Source organism: Parambassis ranga, chromosome 8 (genome assembly GCF_900634625.1).
Source record: "Parambassis ranga chromosome 8, fParRan2.1, whole genome shotgun sequence".
Classification (NCBI taxonomy): Eukaryota; Metazoa; Chordata; class Actinopteri; family Ambassidae; genus Parambassis; species Parambassis ranga.
The window spans coordinates 14,844,770-14,863,951 of NC_041029.1; the positions used below are offsets into that span (position 1 = coordinate 14,844,770).

The 19,182-nt window shown below is 44.4% G+C and overlaps 2 protein-coding genes and 1 non-coding gene across 4 annotated transcripts; 1 reads left to right on the top strand and 2 right to left on the bottom strand.

Moving 5' to 3' along the window:
* The first annotated feature begins 312 nt into the window (after positions 1-312).
* On the top strand, positions 313-9,405 carry gucy2ca (guanylate cyclase 2Ca). Of its 2 annotated transcripts, XM_028411726.1 has the most exons (28): positions 313-426; positions 505-818; positions 1,862-1,974; positions 2,226-2,293; positions 2,374-2,595; positions 2,670-2,788; positions 3,280-3,379; positions 3,458-3,569; positions 3,650-3,794; positions 4,500-4,585; positions 4,663-4,780; positions 4,859-4,940; positions 5,062-5,155; positions 5,283-5,348; positions 5,435-5,506; positions 5,584-5,688; positions 6,161-6,247; positions 6,337-6,469; positions 6,565-6,702; positions 6,778-6,863; positions 6,940-7,031; positions 7,196-7,354; positions 7,440-7,632; positions 7,815-7,989; positions 8,102-8,200; positions 8,276-8,370; positions 8,451-8,527; positions 8,734-8,929. In XM_028411726.1, the coding sequence occupies exons 2-28, from the start codon at positions 608-610 to the stop codon at positions 8,927-8,929; spliced, it is 3,243 nt and encodes a 1,080-aa protein (XP_028267527.1). In that variant the 5' UTR covers positions 313-426; positions 505-607. The 2 variants fall into 2 exon arrangements, with proteins under 2 accessions (XP_028267527.1, XP_028267528.1); XM_028411727.1 differs by lacking the exon at positions 313-426 and having other exon boundaries at positions 608-818; positions 8,734-9,405.
* A 3,817-nt stretch (positions 9,406-13,222) lies between these two features.
* Positions 13,223-18,858, bottom strand: plbd1a (phospholipase B domain containing 1a). Its single transcript, XM_028412989.1, has 11 exons — positions 18,651-18,858; positions 18,080-18,302; positions 16,663-16,746; positions 16,221-16,362; positions 15,631-15,771; positions 15,359-15,503; positions 14,501-14,701; positions 14,241-14,381; positions 13,981-14,166; positions 13,784-13,890; positions 13,223-13,704 (listed from the first exon to the last, which is right to left on the bottom strand). The coding sequence occupies exons 1-11, from the start codon at positions 18,721-18,723 to the stop codon at positions 13,528-13,530; spliced, it is 1,620 nt and encodes a 539-aa protein (XP_028268790.1). The 5' UTR covers positions 18,724-18,858; the 3' UTR covers positions 13,223-13,527.
* A 122-nt stretch (positions 18,859-18,980) lies between these two features.
* trnar-ccu (transfer RNA arginine (anticodon CCU)) lies at positions 18,981-19,053 on the bottom strand. Its single transcript has one exon. It is a non-coding gene; the product is annotated as a tRNA-Arg (tRNA).
* Positions 19,054-19,182: the final 129 nt, after the last annotated feature.

Sequence of the window (19,182 nt, forward strand, 5' to 3'; positions counted from 1 at the left end):
CCTTTGCCTCTCTCATGGTGCAAGCCCCCCCTCTCCGCCTCTGCTTAAACAGTAGTCTACATGAGTCGCACTGATTACACCGTGTCTACAGTCTACACAATGCTCTATATTTGCACAATTGTTGCAGAAATAGATGACATTATTTTTGTCCGATCATAATGCGGGAACAGGTTTATGCTGGCAGTTTACAAACAGGATGAATTACGATCTTTCTAAACAAGGTGTCAGCCCAGATGGAGTGTGGGAGTTTTTTCCTTGCCCTGCCCTCCCTCTGAATTGCGCACCGACTGTCAGTTGACAGTTGTTCATTAACGCATGGAAGACAGGTAGTACTAAGGTGGAGGATATTATATAGAGGATATTATATATCTCGTTACCGAAAGGAAGCAGCTGTGAGGAGACATCTGTATTTTGGTCTTTGCAGGGGTGAGGATCTTCCACTAAAGTTGTTGTCTTATCGTGATGTTGGATTAGTTTGACATCTACATCCCCTTTTTTGGACAGTGGAGAGGATCTGATCTTGTGGACAAATGTAAAACCAGTCTTGGTCTCCTGAAACTGGAGACGACGCAGAATTCCGAGAGAAAAGGAGAAAAACAACACCGACATGAACAGCTTGCACAGCTTACCTTACCTGGGAGTGTTGATAATGGCAGTGGTTGCCAACAGGATCCTGGAACAGTGTTTGTCACCAGACCGTAAATACACCATGAACGTTGTGCTACTGGAGGACAACACATATGAATGGAGTCGGCCGTTTGTACAGGCCGCCGTGGAGCGAGCTATTGAAAAGGACAGGCAGGAGAACTTAAGGCAAGGTATGGACAGAATGGACGAGATACGGGTTTACATCACAGTTTAACTAAAAATATCAAAGACGAGGAGAACCAAGATGGCAGCAGCCAGTTTTTGTGAATCCTGTTGACTTGAGATGTCAACTTAAACAATGTTGAGAAGGATCAAATATGCCTATGAAGAAGATCTCTTGATCATTTAAGAGGAATTATTTTGCACTTAATTCCCTGTAGCACTTTCATGGGTGCTTCTAGAATATGTTGATTAAAGGCCTCAGTATTAGTACTGATGTACTTCCTGATTTTGGTCTCAGATCCATAATGTAGCAGTGAAATCCATCCAATCTGGGATCAGGTTTAGGGGGCTAGCAGCCTAAGCAGGGAAACCCAGACCTCACACTCCTTAGTCACCTCCTCCAGCTGTTCCGGTGGGATACAGCAGGGAAGCTGAGGGATATAGTCCCTCCACCTTGTCCTGGATCTGCTTCAGGGTCTCCTCCTGGTTGGACATGCTTGGAACATCTTGCTAGAAAGGTGTCTAGGAAGCATCCTAACAGGGTGCTCAAAGCACCTCAACTCAGAGGTTACAGAGGTTCTTCACTGAGCCTCTCCTGGATGACCCAAGCTCCGAGCTTTTTTTAGTGACACATTGGTTTGCCTGTGCTGTGCTGACTCAGGAGTAGGGAGATACTTAAAAATGTAAGAAACTACCTGATTGGATAAAAAATTAGTACAAGCCCCTAGTGTAGGATGAGTCATTCACAGTTTTTCAAATGATTTTCCAGATGAAAAAAAACAAAGTTGTTGTTTGAGCAGTGCTACTCACAAAATAAATGGGTCACATAGTGGTGTAAAGGTGACAAATAGAGCACAACATCATAGATAATAAGACCGTTATTTTTAATGCCGCTGTTGTAAATAAAATTCTTGACATTTTATGTGGGAGGCAATTTTATTCACCAGTAGCAGATAAGGTCAGTCTAATCTAATCTTAATAGCCCACACACACTAAGGACTTTTTTTTTGAAATATTAATAACTCTTATCTTTTTTTTTTCATGGCCCAAGGATTAAACTTCACTCTGACGGCTAACTTCAATGGATTTAACACGTCTGTGTACAATCGGCAGGGCTGCGGGAGCAGCACCTGTGAGGGGGTGTCCATACTCAAGAGGCTACACGTAAGTGTGGTAAAAGGTGAAATCAATGAGATGTTTGGTGTCCTCATGTAAGATATTTTTTTCCTGTGCTGTATAAGTTCCCTTTTTGTGGTTTTATTATCCCTGGATGAGCTGTGAGTTGGCACAGTTACACATGCAGGAAGGTATCATGGTGCAGTGTCAGACTAAAGTAGGGGAGAGTTTAAAGGAAAAGAGTCTCATTGTTGTAGTTCCACATGATCAATGAAATATTAAATATCAACTTTCTGCAGAATAATCGTGAAGTTGGGTGTGTCATGCTGGGCCCTTCCTGCACTTTTGCCACCTTCCAGTTAGTAGAGTAAGTACGACGGTTTCCCTTATCAAGCCGAGCTGAACAGCCTTCTGAGGTTTGACCTTTTCTTCTCTTCTCTGCCTCAGTGAAGAGATCGGCCTGAGCCTGAGCATTCCCATCATCTCTGCTGGGAGCTTCGGCCTCTCCTGCGACTACAAGCCCAACCTGACCCGAACTCTGCCGCCGGCTCGAAAAGTCTCTGACTTGCTTGTCCACTTTGTAAATGAAACATTGACATTCAAGAGGGCCTGGAAGAATGTGTATGTCTACAAGAAAGCCGCGAACAACGCCTCAGAGGACTGTTTCTGGTGAGACCCGTGTCCCCGCTGCACTGGTTTAGTGTGATGCGCCATCTTTTCATGTCCCCTTGTTATCGTCACAGGTATATCAACGCACTGGAAGCCCCCTCTGCCAACTTTGCCTCAAACACTCATAGAGAGATGCTGCGTTCAGAGAAAGAACTGTTTGATGCACTCGGGGATAAGAACAGGCACAGCAACAGTGGGTGTCTTTTGTCATAAAAGTGTCATTAAAATCTTATTTAGATGTTCTCAGGTATTCTCTCCTCCAGCTGTAGCGCCACCAGCAGGTCACTTATGACCTTGTTACACAAAAATCAGTTTTTTAAATGGGTCAAAATATGTTTTTGACTCCTTGCCATTGCCTTGCCTCACTTCTCTCCTTACAAAAAAGACCAGAACAACATATGTGATGAGGCCAGTAAAACACACTCATCACATGGTGGCAGCAGATTGGTAATTCACCCTAGAGGTTGGAGTTCACGTCCTGTCTCTTCAGTTTAGTTTTAAGTACTTGTCTTAAGATTTGGAAATGATAGCTGTCACATCTGGGCTGGACATTATAGTCTCAAGTGGTTGCAGCTTTTCTCAGCTCTTGAAGTTCTTCATCCGACATTTTGTTATACTGTACGTTTTATTGCCGCCAAATTCTACTTCATTTTACTGTGAAACTGATTTTTTTTTTCATTTTAGTTTTCATCCTATGTGGGACCATTGATGACATTGTTTTCATAAAGGAGAAGGTGCCTGAGCTTCATGAAGACATCATGTTTATTCTCCTGGATGTTTACAAGTAAGCTTGGTGATGATGACTTTACCATTTTTTTTTTCCTACAGTTACCACAAAGTTTGTTTTGTGATCCTTTTACAGCCCTGATTATTACATCAACACAACATCGTTAAATGTTATGCAAGATGTGGTGGTGCTCACGCTGCCACCGAGGAACTTCACCTATGGGTTTTCCGCTACACACAATGACACGGTGAACTACACGTCACACACCCAAAACTTTTATTTATTTGAGTTGAACTGCATGTGCTAAGAGAGCTGTTTTCTATGCAGATAAATGATTATGTGGCTGGGTATCATGATGGAGCTCTGCTGTTTGGCAAAATGACCAGAGAGTGGCTACTCAGCCAGAGAGAAAATGAGACAACTTACGACGTGCCTCTGATGGACAACCCGTTTGGAAACGCCACCTTTTATGGTACTTATGTTCACTAATAACAAATTAAGGTTAACAAACACATGAAAAGAATCTCAACATGTGTACAGAGAGCATGGAATGAGGATCGGCAATTCAAATCACTAGAAAAGTGCTAGTGATTGCTGGAGAATCAGAGCAATTCAGATCCTGTGTCAGCCTGTCACCATGGTAACAGCCATGTAACCTCAAAAACCACTCCAAATTTGAGTGCCTGGCGTGCGGAAACGATTCGGAATTAGACAATTCTGAATGCAAGTTTGATAGAGCAGCATCTAATGAGCGTTTTGAGACTAGAATGTAGCCTTGAAATTTGTAGGAGGCTAAAATCACTCAATGTATGCTGAAGATACGCTGCCAAATAAATGTACGGAAGAATAAAAAAGAAGAAGAAGAAAGCGGGTGTAGTAGTAGTAGTTTAGTAGTAATAGTTTTATTGCCTAGCAACGGCAACCAAACTAATTATATACAACTTAACTGTAGTCAGATGAATAGTAATCATGTTGAAGGCATAAAATTAAAATCAATTGTGCCAGCCCAGCCTCCTAAAATATCATACCATATACATAAGTATAGCTTAGTGCTGTATTGTACTGCGTATCGTATCGTATCGTATCGTATCGTATCGTATCGTATCGTATCGTATCGGTTTTTTGCATAGTAATAAAATGAATCATATTTTCTTGTCTCTTTATGGGTTTGCTGCAGGAATGGGAGGTCACTATGTGCTCGATGAGTACGGTGACAGAGACGTTAACTTCACCATGATATACACGTCCACTGCCACTGGCAAGGTGAGACAGCTGTCCACCTAACAGTTAACAAAGTTAGGGTGAACAGGTGTTTTTATACTTGTGTTTCTTTTTTTTAGTATGAAACTCTGCTGCTGTTTGATACATCACAAAATCAAACCATATGGGCAGCTATAAACCCGGCCCTGCCGTGGAAGGATGGTTACCTGCCTGCTGATAAGCCACAACATCCAGACGGTACCACATGTTCAAACTTATGTTGATGATGTGTTATTGTATTTCAGTTAAAAGTTGTAATAGTATGTTTGTTTCCAGTGTTTAAATTGCAGGATTTGATTGTGATCGTTCTGAGCTTCAGCGTCGTGGTGGTGACAGCCATCGCTCTCATCTTCTACAGGTGACTACAGCTGCTACATGTAGCATTTTAGCATCAGCAAAGCTGATTAAGAAGAGATAAAGCAGCGTTTAGTTAGAATCAAAATTCACTAATGTGCATGTGTGTGTGTGAATCCTTCTAGGCAGAACAGAAAAGAGCGGCTCATACAGAAGAAGTGGTCTCACATTGAGCCGCACATGATTGATCCTCTGGATGAGAAGGAGGTCTCCCTGAAGGTAAACATCCTATTGTCAATAAATCTGATCGTCGGACCAATAAAACAAAATGAAAAGCTGAAAAATGCATCATCTGCATGTGTTTAAGAGGAGGACATGAAATCAGATGTGTGTGTTCATGTGACAGATTGATGAAGATAGGAAGAGGAAGGACAGTACGTACTTCAGGCAGCGAGGGCGCTACGACAAAAAGGTGCCAAAATCCTACAAATCAATGTTTAAATGAAGGAGGAAGAATAAAAAGATGATGATCGCTCTGTGTGCCGTTCTTCTGTCCAGCCTGTAATCCTGAAAGAGCTGAAGCACACAGATGGAGACTTCACCGAGGACCAGAGAATTGAGCTCAACACTGTAAGACGCCTCTGTGTTTTATTTTATACAACACGGAATATACATGGACATTGATCCTCCATGTCTTCCCGTTCCAGCTTCTGCGCATTGATTACTACAACCTGACCAAGTTTTACGGCACGGTGAAGTTTGAGTACGGTGTGTATGGAGTTTTTGAGCTCTGTCAGAGAGGCTCCCTGAGGGTAAGAACAGCAACAAAAGTCTCAGCAACAAAACATGTTTGCTTTTATTTTTACTGCATTTCTGTTAATAACTTTACTGACTACAACTTTACACATTCGGGAAAAGGAAAGGTAGATTATTTTTAGTCTACATTTGCAAATATAAATGTTTTTATTACTTGTCTCACACTGAGTAATCTGTGGTTGAGGTGATAACTTGAACTGGCTCATGAGGAAGTGAGTCCTGCAAACACACCTGTAAACAGCACTTATCCACATAGGTGATGCTAAACCTCTGTGTGTTGTGGATGTTTATGACTGAGCATCGTGGCCTCCTTTCTGCACTGCTCACAATGATTTTACTGTTCATCTGATAATTTAAAGAACGCTGTGTGCACATGAGGACACATAAATCTTAGCGCACACACAGACAAGTTCACACTTCCACAAAAGCAGAAACAGAAGTAATAAAAGATGTTTTTTTTCTTCTCAGTACATTCTGAATGACAGGATTTCCTACCCAGATGAAACCTTTATGGACATGGAGTTTAAGATATCAGTCATGTATGACATAGCAAAGGTATGTGTGTTTCTGTTGCCACGGTAACCGTTCATGATACCCGCCTCCTCACTCCTCACGTGCTCTTCTTGTGTATCTGCCATGTGCAGGGCATGTCGTACCTCCACTCCAGTAACATCTCGGTCCACGGTCGCCTCAAGTCCACCAACTGTGTGGTCGACAACCGGATGGTGGTCAAGATCACAGACTTTGGCTGCCATACCATCCTGAAGCCAGGAAAAGGTGAGGCTTTAATCTCCTTCTCTATCGTGTTTTATTTTGATGTGAGAGATGTGAGAGTTTAGTTTCCATTTTCTCTGCTCGTTTCTTCCCTTCAGACGTGTGGACCGCTCCGGAGCATCTCCGTAAAGACGGGGTGTCTCCAAAAGGCGACGTCTACAGCTACGCCATCATCGCCCACGAGATATTTATGAGGAAAGCCCCGTTCTACACACAGTACTGCTGTAATACAGCCGGTAGGCCACGTTTAGTGAGTTAAAATGATGAATCTGCTCGCGTGTGTTACAACTGATTGATGTTTGATCCTGTAGAGAAGATCTACAGAGTGCAGAATCCTGGTGAGACTATCTTCAGACCTGATCTGAACTTTGACAGTGCATCGGACCGAGAGATCGAGGTAAAAAGCTGTTGCAGTAACACTCTGAGTGATGTGGAGTTGTTTCCTCTTATTATGTGTCTGTTGGTGTTTGCAGCTGTACATGCTCATAAAGAACTGCTGGGATGAAGACCCAGAGCGAAGACCAGATTTTAAGAAAATAGAGTCAACACTAGGGAAGATCTTCAGGTTCGTCCACATCACACCTTCATTTAATCATTTTTATAACATGAACTGAAGGAAAGTAACTACAAGTCTGCCCCAGTGCCGGTTCTCTTCCAGCGTTGGGTCATGGCTCAGAGGTGTCTGCATACTTTATCCCCACATATGATGTGTTTTATTATCTGATACAGTAACCTGCACAACCAAGCCACTGAGACGTACATGGACAACCTGATCCGACGTCTGCAGATGTACTCCAAGACTCTTGAGAACCTGGTGGAGGAGAGGACGTCTTTGTACAAGGCTGAGAGGGACAGAGCGGATCGCCTCAACTTCATGCTGCTTCCTGGGTATCTTTATATTCTATCAGCTCATATCTAAACAGCCTGAAAGCACAGCCACCATTTTATACGTTACCTTTATGTGTGTCTTCAGCCCGGTGGTGCGCTCACTGAAGGAGACAGGCCGAGTGGAGCCTGAGCTGTTCGAGGAGGTGACCATCTACTTCAGCGACATCGTGGGATTCACCACCCTGTGCCACTACAGCACCCCGATGGAGGTGGTCGACATGCTCAACGACATCTACAAGAACTTTGACAGCATCCTGGATCACCACGACGTCTACAAGGTGACTCCATCTAAATTCAGGCTTCTGAGTGTTTGCCTCCCCCTTCTGGCAGTGAGAGTAACTACACACTTTTTTAACTAATGTTTTGACCTGAAGCCTGCATTTGTTTTCTTTATCACTTGTTCTTACTTCTCTATGTTTACGGTCTTTATTAATGAAGCTTTATTTTCATTGTGTCTCAGGTTGAGACAATAGGAGATGCATACATGGTGGCGTCAGGTTTGCCCAAACGCAACGGCGACAGGCACGCAGTGGACATCGCTCACATGGCCCTGGACATCCTTTCGTTTGTCGGGACATTCGAGCTGCAGCACCTTCCCGGAATCCCCCTGTGGATCCGGATCGGTGTCCATTCAGGTCCCATGTTAGGAATTTATGAAGAAACATTTTTATGATTACCCTTAAACCATAAAAGATTTATTTTTTATTAAATGCTAATTAAAGCACTCTATTGTGTGTCTGTGTGTAGGACCCTGTGCAGCAGGCGTGGTCGGGAACAAAATGCCTCGCTACTGTCTTTTCGGAGACACGGTCAACACAGCTTCACGCATGGAGTCTACAGGCTTGCGTAAGAGAGAGACACACACGTAGTAACACAATCCCATTCTGAGGTTTGCACAGAGGTAACACATTATCCTCTCAGCTCTGAGGATTCACGTCAGCCAATCAACCATCAACATCCTGCAGAGGACGGACTGCAAGTTTGAGTATGAAAAGAGAGGAGAGACGTACCTGAAGGTGAGGCAGGTTTGCTTCTCATGTGTAGAAGCTCACTGCACAGGTGGTCACTGTGTGTGTGTGTGTGTGTGTGTCCACAGGGTAAAGGCAAAGAGATGACATACTGGTTAACAGGAGTGACTGGAGGAAAGTACAACCTGCCGACACCACCGACAGCGTGAGTCTCATCAAGGTTTATTTCTAAGTGTATAATTTGAAGTCCTGAGGAAGAGGCCTGATGCCTCATGCAGTTACAAAATGCTGCACAAATCTCCCAGGATCTGCCTCAGAAATGGCCAATTGTCTCTATATGTGTGCCGAATCAACTCATAGTTTGGGTTTTACACACATCCACCATCATCATCATCATCATTTCTGTCTCAGGGAGAACTTCCAGCGGCTCCAGCAGGACCTGGCAGAGATGATCGTGACCAGCCTGAAGAAACGTGGGAGCTTCGAAAAGAGGAAGACGCTGTCCACAAAAGTCCGCTGGAGAGACACTAACAGCAGCCTGAGGAAGGACAGCCCGCCCGAGTACTTCCACCTCGCCGTCACCGATAACCCCAGTACGTACCTGTGACCACTGAGCAGCTTTTTTTTTTATTTGGTTTGTCCCACACTTTTCTCCACCTCCACCTAAAATTAACTGTTTCAGTCAGACCTCACGACCTGTCTTCATTGTGTGGGACTCACTTTTTTTGACACATCACCAACTGAAAGATTGTTTTAGGTGGGTTTTTAAAAAATGACACCAGGTTAAAATATGCATGCTTTTTTTAAAAAAAAACTGGAATTCAGATGCAAGAAGCTCACTGATCGAAGGTTTACCGTGTAAATAGTCTTTTTTCTGCAGCAGAGACAGTGGAACTACGTCCAAATAGCACTTGTCAATATGTTTTCAGTTGTTTTCGCAGCATTAGAAATACATCTGTGATGATTTTTTTTCTTTTTGTGTTTTATTAAATAATGTTTGAAATGTGGCATTACATCCAAAGCAGTTTCTTTGTTTTGTCTTTGTAATGTTAAAAAAAAACCACACTGTACAAAGTGTACAAAAAGAGGGATAAGGGCACTGTAAAATGTACATATTTGTTTATTTGTTTGTGTTTATCTGACATATTTGTGATGCCAATTTCAGAATTTTGAGGAAAATTTATATCCTTAATGTTTAATCTGAAAAAACTGTAAGCATTTTAAGTTTAAAGTCAAATTATTATTCCCAGAATCACACAGAAATCTGACCTTAATCTGACATTGGTGTCAGATGTGAACTCAGACTTAAGAGAAAAAAAGTCTTAGACTTAGTTTTGACTGACTTAAAACTATGACTCATAATTTTGACAAAACAATCTGAGTTAAAATTCAGTGATTAATCCCAGATGTCCAACTCTGAAGTTTAAAATTTTACATTTATTTACAATGCCTACATTCCTCTGTCTTTTTCTTGGTATTATAAACAACAGCTGTACAACATTGTAATCTTATTTAAAAACCATAAAAACATGGTAGAAGAGAAATCTCACCATGTGCAGGATGCGGTGAGTACAAGTTTTCAGTAAACACACGTTTTCATCACCTCAGAGGACTCGCTGGCTCTGGACCTGCAGACCACTGCCTCCCAGAGAACCTCACACACCTCAGCGATTCAGTGTGGGGTCTTGAGATTTTTCCAACAAAACTGTGATGATTTCCCACAATCTGCTCACAGTCGGATTCCTGGCAGCACAACATGAGTAATACAAACACACACACACGCACAACCCTACACAGTTTTAGTTGTAACTAACGCGGTGCCACCCAGCTCTGTGGCAGGAAGTGGGATCCTGTGCTCCGTCACTGAGATGCATGCAGGCAGTCCTACGCCCACCTCAGTTCCTGTGAGCTCTGAGGGGCCGCTGCAAACCGTGAAGTTGTCCTCCCTCTGGGAGCCCATCAGGGCCCCTGGGTGGAGGTGATGACAGGATGGAGGGACCTCTGCTGCTCTCTGATACATCTCTGCCTGAACGTTTCTGTCTGAGCATGGCAGGTGGACTTTGGCAGTTTTCTGGAGAGGATCCTCTTCTGGGTTTGCAGCCACTGTAACACAAACAAACATCACACATGTAAACAACACACTGTGTGTGTGTGTGTCTCTGTAGCAACAGTGAGGTGTTGTCTCCCCCTTGTGGCACTAAGAACAATAACACAAACACTCAACTGTGTGTACAGTTTTATATCTTTAGCACCAGAAACTTTTCTTGGACGCCTCCTAGTTGCTGTTTGTGTTGAGAGGAATTCTTATATTAATAAATCTTTCAGGCTCCAGGCTACGTGCTTGCAGCTGAACCACAGGTGGTTCAGTCCAATCAGCACAGGACGTACTGACATATTCTCCTTATAAATATGGCAAAATTCTGCCTGCTGTTTGGTGATTTGTTGATCTGATTGGCAGAAGTTAGCTTGTGTTGTGTAACAAACCATCTGGACTTGTTGATGGGCTTAATGAGCACAGTGTGAACATGTTTATAGACTTGAATGTGAAACAGTGATGTGTTTCACAAGCTGTCTGCTAATGTGGTTCGTCTTGTGTTAATAGATCCTCAGTGAGGAGAAAATGATGCTATTGTTAAAGCCTCCACTGCCTCATTTTTTTAAATTAAGTTAAGGCTGACTCTGCATTCCTGAGGATTAAAGTTATTCCCTCCATCATGTTCAAAACACAAAACCTTCAGGCTGCTGCAGGCTGCAGGGCCGTGCTGGGTCCACACTCCTCTGCCAGTATTTCTTTTTTTAATAGTTTGATTTTGGAACAGTTGGTTTGTGAGGAGACCAAATTCGACCTGCTCCTCCAGCGGATGTGTGCTGAAACCAGAATAGCTGTATAAGAGAGCGGGGCAGACCCAAGGGACGCCTGAGAAGAAGAGAACAGAAACTGTGGAGTTTCTGCTGAGATGAACGTCACACTTCATCACCTGCAGCCTCGTTTCCTCCACACGGCTCTCAGATGCCCCCCCCCCTCCTCACTCTCCCCAGTGAGCTAGAAAAACCATAAAATATAAGAAGAAATGAAGGATCTCTTATGTCTGCTTACCGGAGGAGCTGCTGCTGTGTCTGCGTTGTCGCCTGCATATCATAAACCAGATAGCCAGAGCCAGCATGGAGCCCAGTGTGACCAGGCCCACAGAGATCCACAGAGCTGGAGGCAGCGTCATCTTTGTCGTAGTAGTCATGGTTGTTGCTCTCAGCTGTTTGAACGACTCTGAGTGGAACAGATCAGATTAGATACCTCAACAGAAACAACAGCTATAAGAGTGTGATTGATAAGTTTGTGTCCTGAAGAGGAAGGAGGTCAATTCTACAGCTCTCCTTACATTTAAATACAGTCTGACTATTTGAGGTATTACAGTGATGATACAGTTTAGATCTCAGGGAGGGTGTTCCTTCAGCAGACTGCAGTCAGCCGGTCAGGAGACCACTGACAAGATCCATGTCATAATCTAATAACACAGCACAGATCTGGTGTCTCAGGAATGTTTCCGTGCAGTTATCTACAACAAACTCCCAGTGACTGAGCTGTCAGCTCCCTGTGGGCCTGATCCAGAGACCATCTGTCATTTCTGAGGAGGATCCTGAGAGATTTCTGCAGCAGTCTGTAACCATGGATCAGACTTGGGTCCACCACCTCCAACAAGAGAGCAGAGAACAATCCAAACAGTGGAAACAGACAGAGTCTCCAGATCAGTGAGGTCTGCATCAAGGTGATGGTCTCTGTTTTCTGCTGCTGGACCACCTGGAAAAGGGGTCACACTGTTACAGGGGCCGACTACACTGATCTCTGAGACAGCTACAGGAGGAGACCAACAAGATCCAGACCACAAGTCCACCATCATCCAACACCTGTTCACCTGGTCTACACCCTCACACTGACCCCTCTCCAACAGGATGGAGGAGGAGGAGCTCAGTGGTCGCCATGACAACAGTGATGATGATGTTATTGAACACTTTCTGGGGATGGAAGATGCTGTACATCTACCTATGAAGATGGTTTGACTCCTTCTACATCAAGACACAAACATATCATCCAAGCAATAAAAACAAAAGAAACGGAGACGCTTATATAGACGCCGTGTTTGTGAGGACACATCCAGATGAATCCTCCACAGGTGGGGAAACAACACATTTTAGAGCAGAAGTTTTTAGGTTTTAAAAACCTCAGGTCAACATTTACAAACCAGATTTTTATGTTTATCATGTTTTTATGAAGTCAAAATCAAGTCTATTTGGTGTTTAAAAGAACGACTCACCGGTTGGTGGTTTAGTCACAGCTCTGCTTTCCGTCCTGTCCTTTATGCAGGTCTTGACGACCCTGTCCCAGGAGAAGCCCTCAGGACAGTCCTTCTTCGCCATGACTGGAGCTGTGAGACTAATGAGATGTTGGTGCAGTGTAACCCTCCTATAAACACACAGAGAGAGAGAGAAGGCCTAACAGACGTTTCACTTCCTTCATTTCACAGGAAAGAGTGAATCACTACATGTGCCCCCCCCCCTCGGGTAAAGACAGACAGTTTCAAAAACAAAGAAAGACACTCAGATGTGTTTATGTGGTGCATAGAAAATAAACACTAAAGATGCAGCAGATTCTATGTTTAATCATTATATAATGACTTTTAAAAAGCTTTTGGCCATATGGTCAACTGGGATCCTTCCGATCTCCAGCCTCTAAATCCCGAGGGGGAGCACAGCGGGGTCACCGAGGGCGAAGAGGCAGAGACTGAAAACGGACTCTTGAGTTTGTTTTTATTGAGATCCACTGTAAAAGTGTTTCAGCACACACACACGCTCCAAACACAACAGAGATAAACAAAAATACAAACATGAGAATTTTTATTTAAGAAAGAGAAAAGAGCAAAAAAAAATCACAATGCCAGAGACGATCAACAGCCCTGAGGATGACATTGAGTGTTTGATTAAAAAAAAATAGTGTTTGAGGACAGGTTGAAAAGATAAAAGTGATGAAGGCACAAGCGGCTCCACAGTCCGCTGACTGTGCTGAAATCATTCACTACCCCCTGAGTAAAATGTGTGTAAAAAATTACAATCAGTTTTTGGAGAAAAGTTTGGAGCGATTCTGAACAACAAAATACACCAGATCTGTACCCGTAAACCCGGACACACACACACACACGTCCCGCGGATAAATCATGGTTTGAAGAGCAGAGGCTGCATCTGCACGAAGGTGAAGTTGTAGAACCGTGGCAGACCCTGGTGGCTGATGCTGCCAAATTTATCCCAGAAGAACGGCGGGAGTCCGTCCTGCGTCGTTGGCCCGTTCACCGCCTCCGCACGGAAGTCCCCAGCCAAGTGGAAATCTGTCACCTGGACGGCGGACAGAAAAAGTGTCAGTGGAGCCAGAAAACGTTACGTTTTGTTAATGGAAGGCGGTTGCTGCGGATACCTTAGTGTCATAACAGCCTCCCGGTGAAGGCTTCTCTGATCTCAGGTCGTTGCGGCAGCAGATGGTCTTGCAGGGGTCATCTTTGGAGTACGGATCCTTCTTGTAGTCTGTGAATGAGGAAAATGACACGGCATGAGTGGCAGCAGGGACGATCAGAGACCCGAGGAGAGCCCTCTAAGCTGAGGTGAGCCACGCACCATTAAACCTCATGATGTACTTCAAAGAGTCCAGGTCTTTGACATTAGCCTGGTCACGGCGGAAGATCTTAGCTCTGGGACAGAGGTCGTAGGAAAAGTCGTCTCCATACTCCTCCCACATCTGTCCATACCCGCTCATCGTGTAGATCCTCCGGTGGAAGGGGATGTTGTAGGACGGCCAGTAACCTGACCACACAGACCAATCTTACAAACGTCCAAGATAGACAGACGCTCTAGAAACTGAAACGTGTTCGGCTTACCTCTGCGCAAAGTCTGGGTCTGGTCAGAGTACTCCACCAACCCGGGGATCTGCTCCACCACAGTCAGAGCGCCATCATCAATACTGTGACCGAGCTTCACTTTGCTCCTGTCCAACACCATGTACTGGTTGTTGTAGGTACCTACAGGAGGAGGAGGTTCACAGATCCATGCTGAGGAGCTACGACCAGCAGTCATGTGCTTTGTTGCAGAGTATCATGTTAAGTCCTCTGTGCTGCTTTACAAACATGTAATCACTCACCGGAGTTGAACATGGAGAAGGTTTTGGCCCATTCTTCTCCGTTGTGTGCCAAACTGTGAGCTAGCCTGACCCTCTGCCACGCCAGCAGGCTGTTTGGGGTAACTGTGTCGAAAAGGGAGGAGTTGAACACATTGTTGGTGGTCTGGGTCATCATCAGACCACTGCCCAGGAGGTAGAAGTCATCCAGAGACACCAGGAAACCTGAACAGTTTAAATACAGGATTCATTAATGACAAAAAATATAAGTGTGTGTTCAAAACTGTCCAACTGTCTTCTGTCTTCAGGACTGTCCTCCTGAGGAGCACTAGCAGGTCATACTGTAGGTGTGAGGACACGCTAAGGTCATTTTTGGCCAAATTAGGTCATTCCAAATGGGACTTTGAGGGTTAAGGCTAAATTTAGGCTGAGACTGGGGAATTCTGGGAACCCAGAGGACACAGGGGCATTGACCTAGTTAACAGATAAAGGATATCCAGACCAAGACCGGCTGTCTTCAAGTACACAAGTTTTGCTTTTTGTGATTCAGATCTGTGTAGATTCTTTTCCAAGTCCATGGTTGGTCAATCTTATTAGAGCTAAATACATTTAGCAACAAATGCTGCAGATGCTTCAGAGATATCAGCTCATGGAGATTAGGGTTAGTTAGCTGTGAAGGCTAAAGGTTAGCATAAGGGGGGTAGGGAATGCACTTTCTCAAAGTATGTCCTCACAGACGTGACTTTAGACGAGATACTGACGCAGCAGGACTCAAACCTGAGCGTGTCGAACCTTTGGACGGAGCAGCAGGTCATCATGTGACAGGCGATATAAGCAGTGTCACTGCTGCCATTGTTGTCTGCATGCGGAGGCCCAACATACCAGGGTAGCTGCTGAAGGACAGTTTGCCGGTGGCTGTGTGCGGCTCGGTGATGCGAAAGTCCCAGTGTTTGTAGACCCGCATGGTGGCAGCGTACGTGTACCAGCTGGAGTGGGCGAAGAGGAGGTTCTCATAGCCCGGCAGCATCTGAGGTAATAAAGATCAATACTCATACTGATCAAGGTGCATCAGGAATTTAGAGGTTAGTGCATCGTCCCCCATGTGTCTCTTTAATCTCTGACGGCCTACTCGAGGACCTGCCGTGACCTCTGACCTTGATGAGTGCAGAGCAGTGCCCCATCCCTGGAAGTTTTAAGTCTCTGGACAGACGGGAGGAGCTTGGCACCAAAGCTGGGATCAGATCCAGCAGGTCCCCCACTGAGTTCAGGAACTGGATGGCAAACAGCGGCAGCGGCTGTGGGAAGGAGAACAGCTGGTCAGCACACGGAAGAGGACAACGCTTCAGGCCTCACGTCCACCATCGCTCCACACCTGGTCGCCTGACCTGTCCACTCTGACTGCTTGGGGGGGGGTCTCTATGTGGACAGTGATGTTAAATTCACTGAACACTGGAGGTCCAAGAGTTAAACACAGAGACCAGAGGACTGAGTGTGTAAATGAAGGTGGGAGCTGTGCTGATAAATAATGTGTCACCCTACTGTTTATAAACTAACCTTTAAAAATAAAACCCCAGCTGCTTTTGGCATTCAAAGGGCAGAAGAGAATCTCTGGGAACAACATAAAATCTGATCATCAGTCTGGTTTACTCTGCAGCTTCCTCATTTCACAGAACCACGTGATGAGGTGAGTTTGCCTTTGTTTTGTCCACTGCTGTGATTTTGTTGGATAAACATGTTAAAATACCTTTTTCCCTTGTTTCTTGGCCCAGTCCGCAGCTCCTGCTTGCAGTCCGTCCATCTGGGCCACGATGAAGCCGGCGTGTTGCCACAGAGGGTCGGAGCTTTTGTTCAGCTTCACCTGCTGTCTGACCCACGAGTCCTGCTTCCTACAGGAGTCAGGAAGGACAAGTAGGAATCGTCGGTTTATAAACACACAAGGGACGTAATTCAGTTAAAAACAAAAAGTATGACTATGATACCTCCATTTTAAACTCTCGCCAACCCAGCTACCTGTTCTATTATCTGCTGCATTCAGCGTAATATTCAGTGTCAGACGTGAAGTGAATTAAGCAGTCAGATACCAGCTGAGAGGAGGATATGAAAGAGGCTGTGTGACTCAGATTGTGTTGTTTGTGTGTGGCTGTTGTGGTTTTTTATTTTTGAAATGGAAATGAGAACAAACTCACGCCATGAAAGTCTGCACCGGGCCGAGGATCTTCGGGTCGGAGATCAGCTGAGGATACATGTTGGCGTAGTGGTCCATCATCTGCCTCAGGAAGAAGAGTAAGTATGAACACAAACACAAACACAAACATGTAAGAACTGAAGAAGAACTGAAACCCAGACTGTATTTCTATGTGAAGGACTTTTTGAAGGAACTCCTCAGGATGTGACATTTGTACATTTGTATTAACTCCTACTTCTACTTCACTACATAATTTTGTTGAGTTGAATACTTTTACTCATCATTTCCTATGAGCAGCATCGTTACTCTGTGGGAGGCGGAGGCTGAGAGGAGGTGAAGGTTTCTCAGAGTGTTGCTGACACAGGAGTAAGCTGCAGTGTTTGTTATTTAATGAGACAGATGCCTCGGTCACATTGTTCCTTTTCGTCCTGCGTCCTTTATAATGTGTTAGTTTGGTTAATTAGCATCGTTAGCGATGCTGTTTATGCTACATTGTTGATTCATGTTGATTCTATAGTGATAAATATTAAAAGATATATAGATAATTGAGCAATAAGACAGCTCAGCTGTATGTTGTGGTGAATGTGAGGTTGTATTTCCAGTATAGACTGCACAGTTTGTTACCGCTGTGTTCTTTTATAATTGCTAGAGCTTTGCGTGCAAAGGGGAGAATTGCTAATTACTTATTGTGAACACACAGAGCCTGGCTGTAGTTATGATTATTATTACTTCAAGGAGTTTGTTTAAGTTAAATGAATGACTGTTCTGTGGTTCTACACCACGCCCTCCATCTACATAATTAAAGAGACAGAGAATCCCTCCCTGTGTCCTCTTCATGTTGAGAGTTGAGGCATTAGGTTGTGTTCTGTCTGTCATGACCACGTGACAAACAACCAGCAGAGCCTCCATGACAGTTACAGTATCACTGCCAGAGCAGCTGACTTCAAGCAGGTTCGGTGGAGCTGGTTCATCATCGGGTCATCAACTACATAAGTACAGAGACTGAGCAGCACTGTTACTCTTAAAACCTCAAGCTTCAAGAGGTTTTTGGTAGAGTATCTGTACTTTTACTCAAGTCTGGGTCTCTGGTAATTCTTCATGTCAGATAATAAAAAGGTCTTAAAAAAATGCACCGCAGGTCAATGCTGGGATTACGGGTACCCCAGTCACTCAAATATATAGCAGATATATATTAGCAGGCATGTGAGCTAAGCTTAGCCAGCTAGCTGTAACTTTGGATCTTTTATTTGTTTTATGATTTTCAATCAAACGTCGAGGCTGGAGATAGTTTTATACACTAGTTTCCATACAGTCAGGTGAATGCTAACTGCAGTTCATACAACAGCCACAGGTGTCACTGTAAGCAAGTGGCATCAGGTGACTCGCAGGACTACATCCACACACACACACACACTTACTGGGCAGTGAGGAACCCCTCGAGGTAGCCTGCCAGGAAGAAAGTGACCTCATCAGTTTCGGGGGTCTTTCCGTATCCAGCACGGATTTCTAAGACGCTCCAGCCTGAAGTGGACAGGGTGTCGTTCAGGTACCCGTACGCGTCCCCCTCTGTCTCCAGCACACCCTCCTTCAGCTGGACGGTCTTGTGTTCGGAGTCCCAGTACACTGTAGCAGCTGTTAGCTCTGAATAAAGACCACAAGTTAGAATAAAAACTACATACTGACTAATATACAGTCATACTCAGGACATTAACACTGATGAACTGTGCTTTAGGATCAATTCCTTCATATGGATTCATCTGGATTTATGGATAGAAATGAAAATGAAAGTTAATGATGACAGGGTCCCCTCATGAGATTTATTGATTACCCTTCAGACACAACCCAATCTCTATAACATCTTAAAGCACCTCAGCTGACTGGAGCCTGAACACAGAGCAGCATGCACGCTTTACAAACCAACAAATGCCAGATACATAATCAGGTCCTTACACAACCGAGCGTGATTTCTCTTAAAGTCGACCTACTTACTGTCCGCAGAGGCGAAGGTCGCTGCAAGGCTGAGTAACAAAACAAAGACAAACAGCCTCTTTGGTAAAAGCATGTCTGCAGTTAGGAGATAAAAAAATCTGTTACTGTAAGACGAAGAAGACGAAAAGTGTTCAAGTGAAGCAGGCAAAGAGGAAATGTGACGGAGGGAAACTCCGACTCTGCCCGAGAGTCATGGGAGCGTTTCCTGATTGGCTGCAGGAAAAAAGGGGAACGAACACCTGGGCGAAACTGCTCAGACAACTAAAATAAACATTACAGTGTGAGGTAGTGTTGCTTATTAAAATCACAAGAAAAAGCGCAAAAGATTTCCACCCCAGATGGGACTCGAACCCACAATCCCTGGCTTAGGAGGCCAGTGCCTTATCCATTAGGCCACTGGGGCTCTGCAGCGTTCGTGAGTCACCAGAAGAGTATTTATAGATGTCCACAACACGCTTGAACATATTAATGATCACACATAATCATATCCCCCGAAAATAGGCCAAATCTTAGTATTAAATAAATTTCAAAC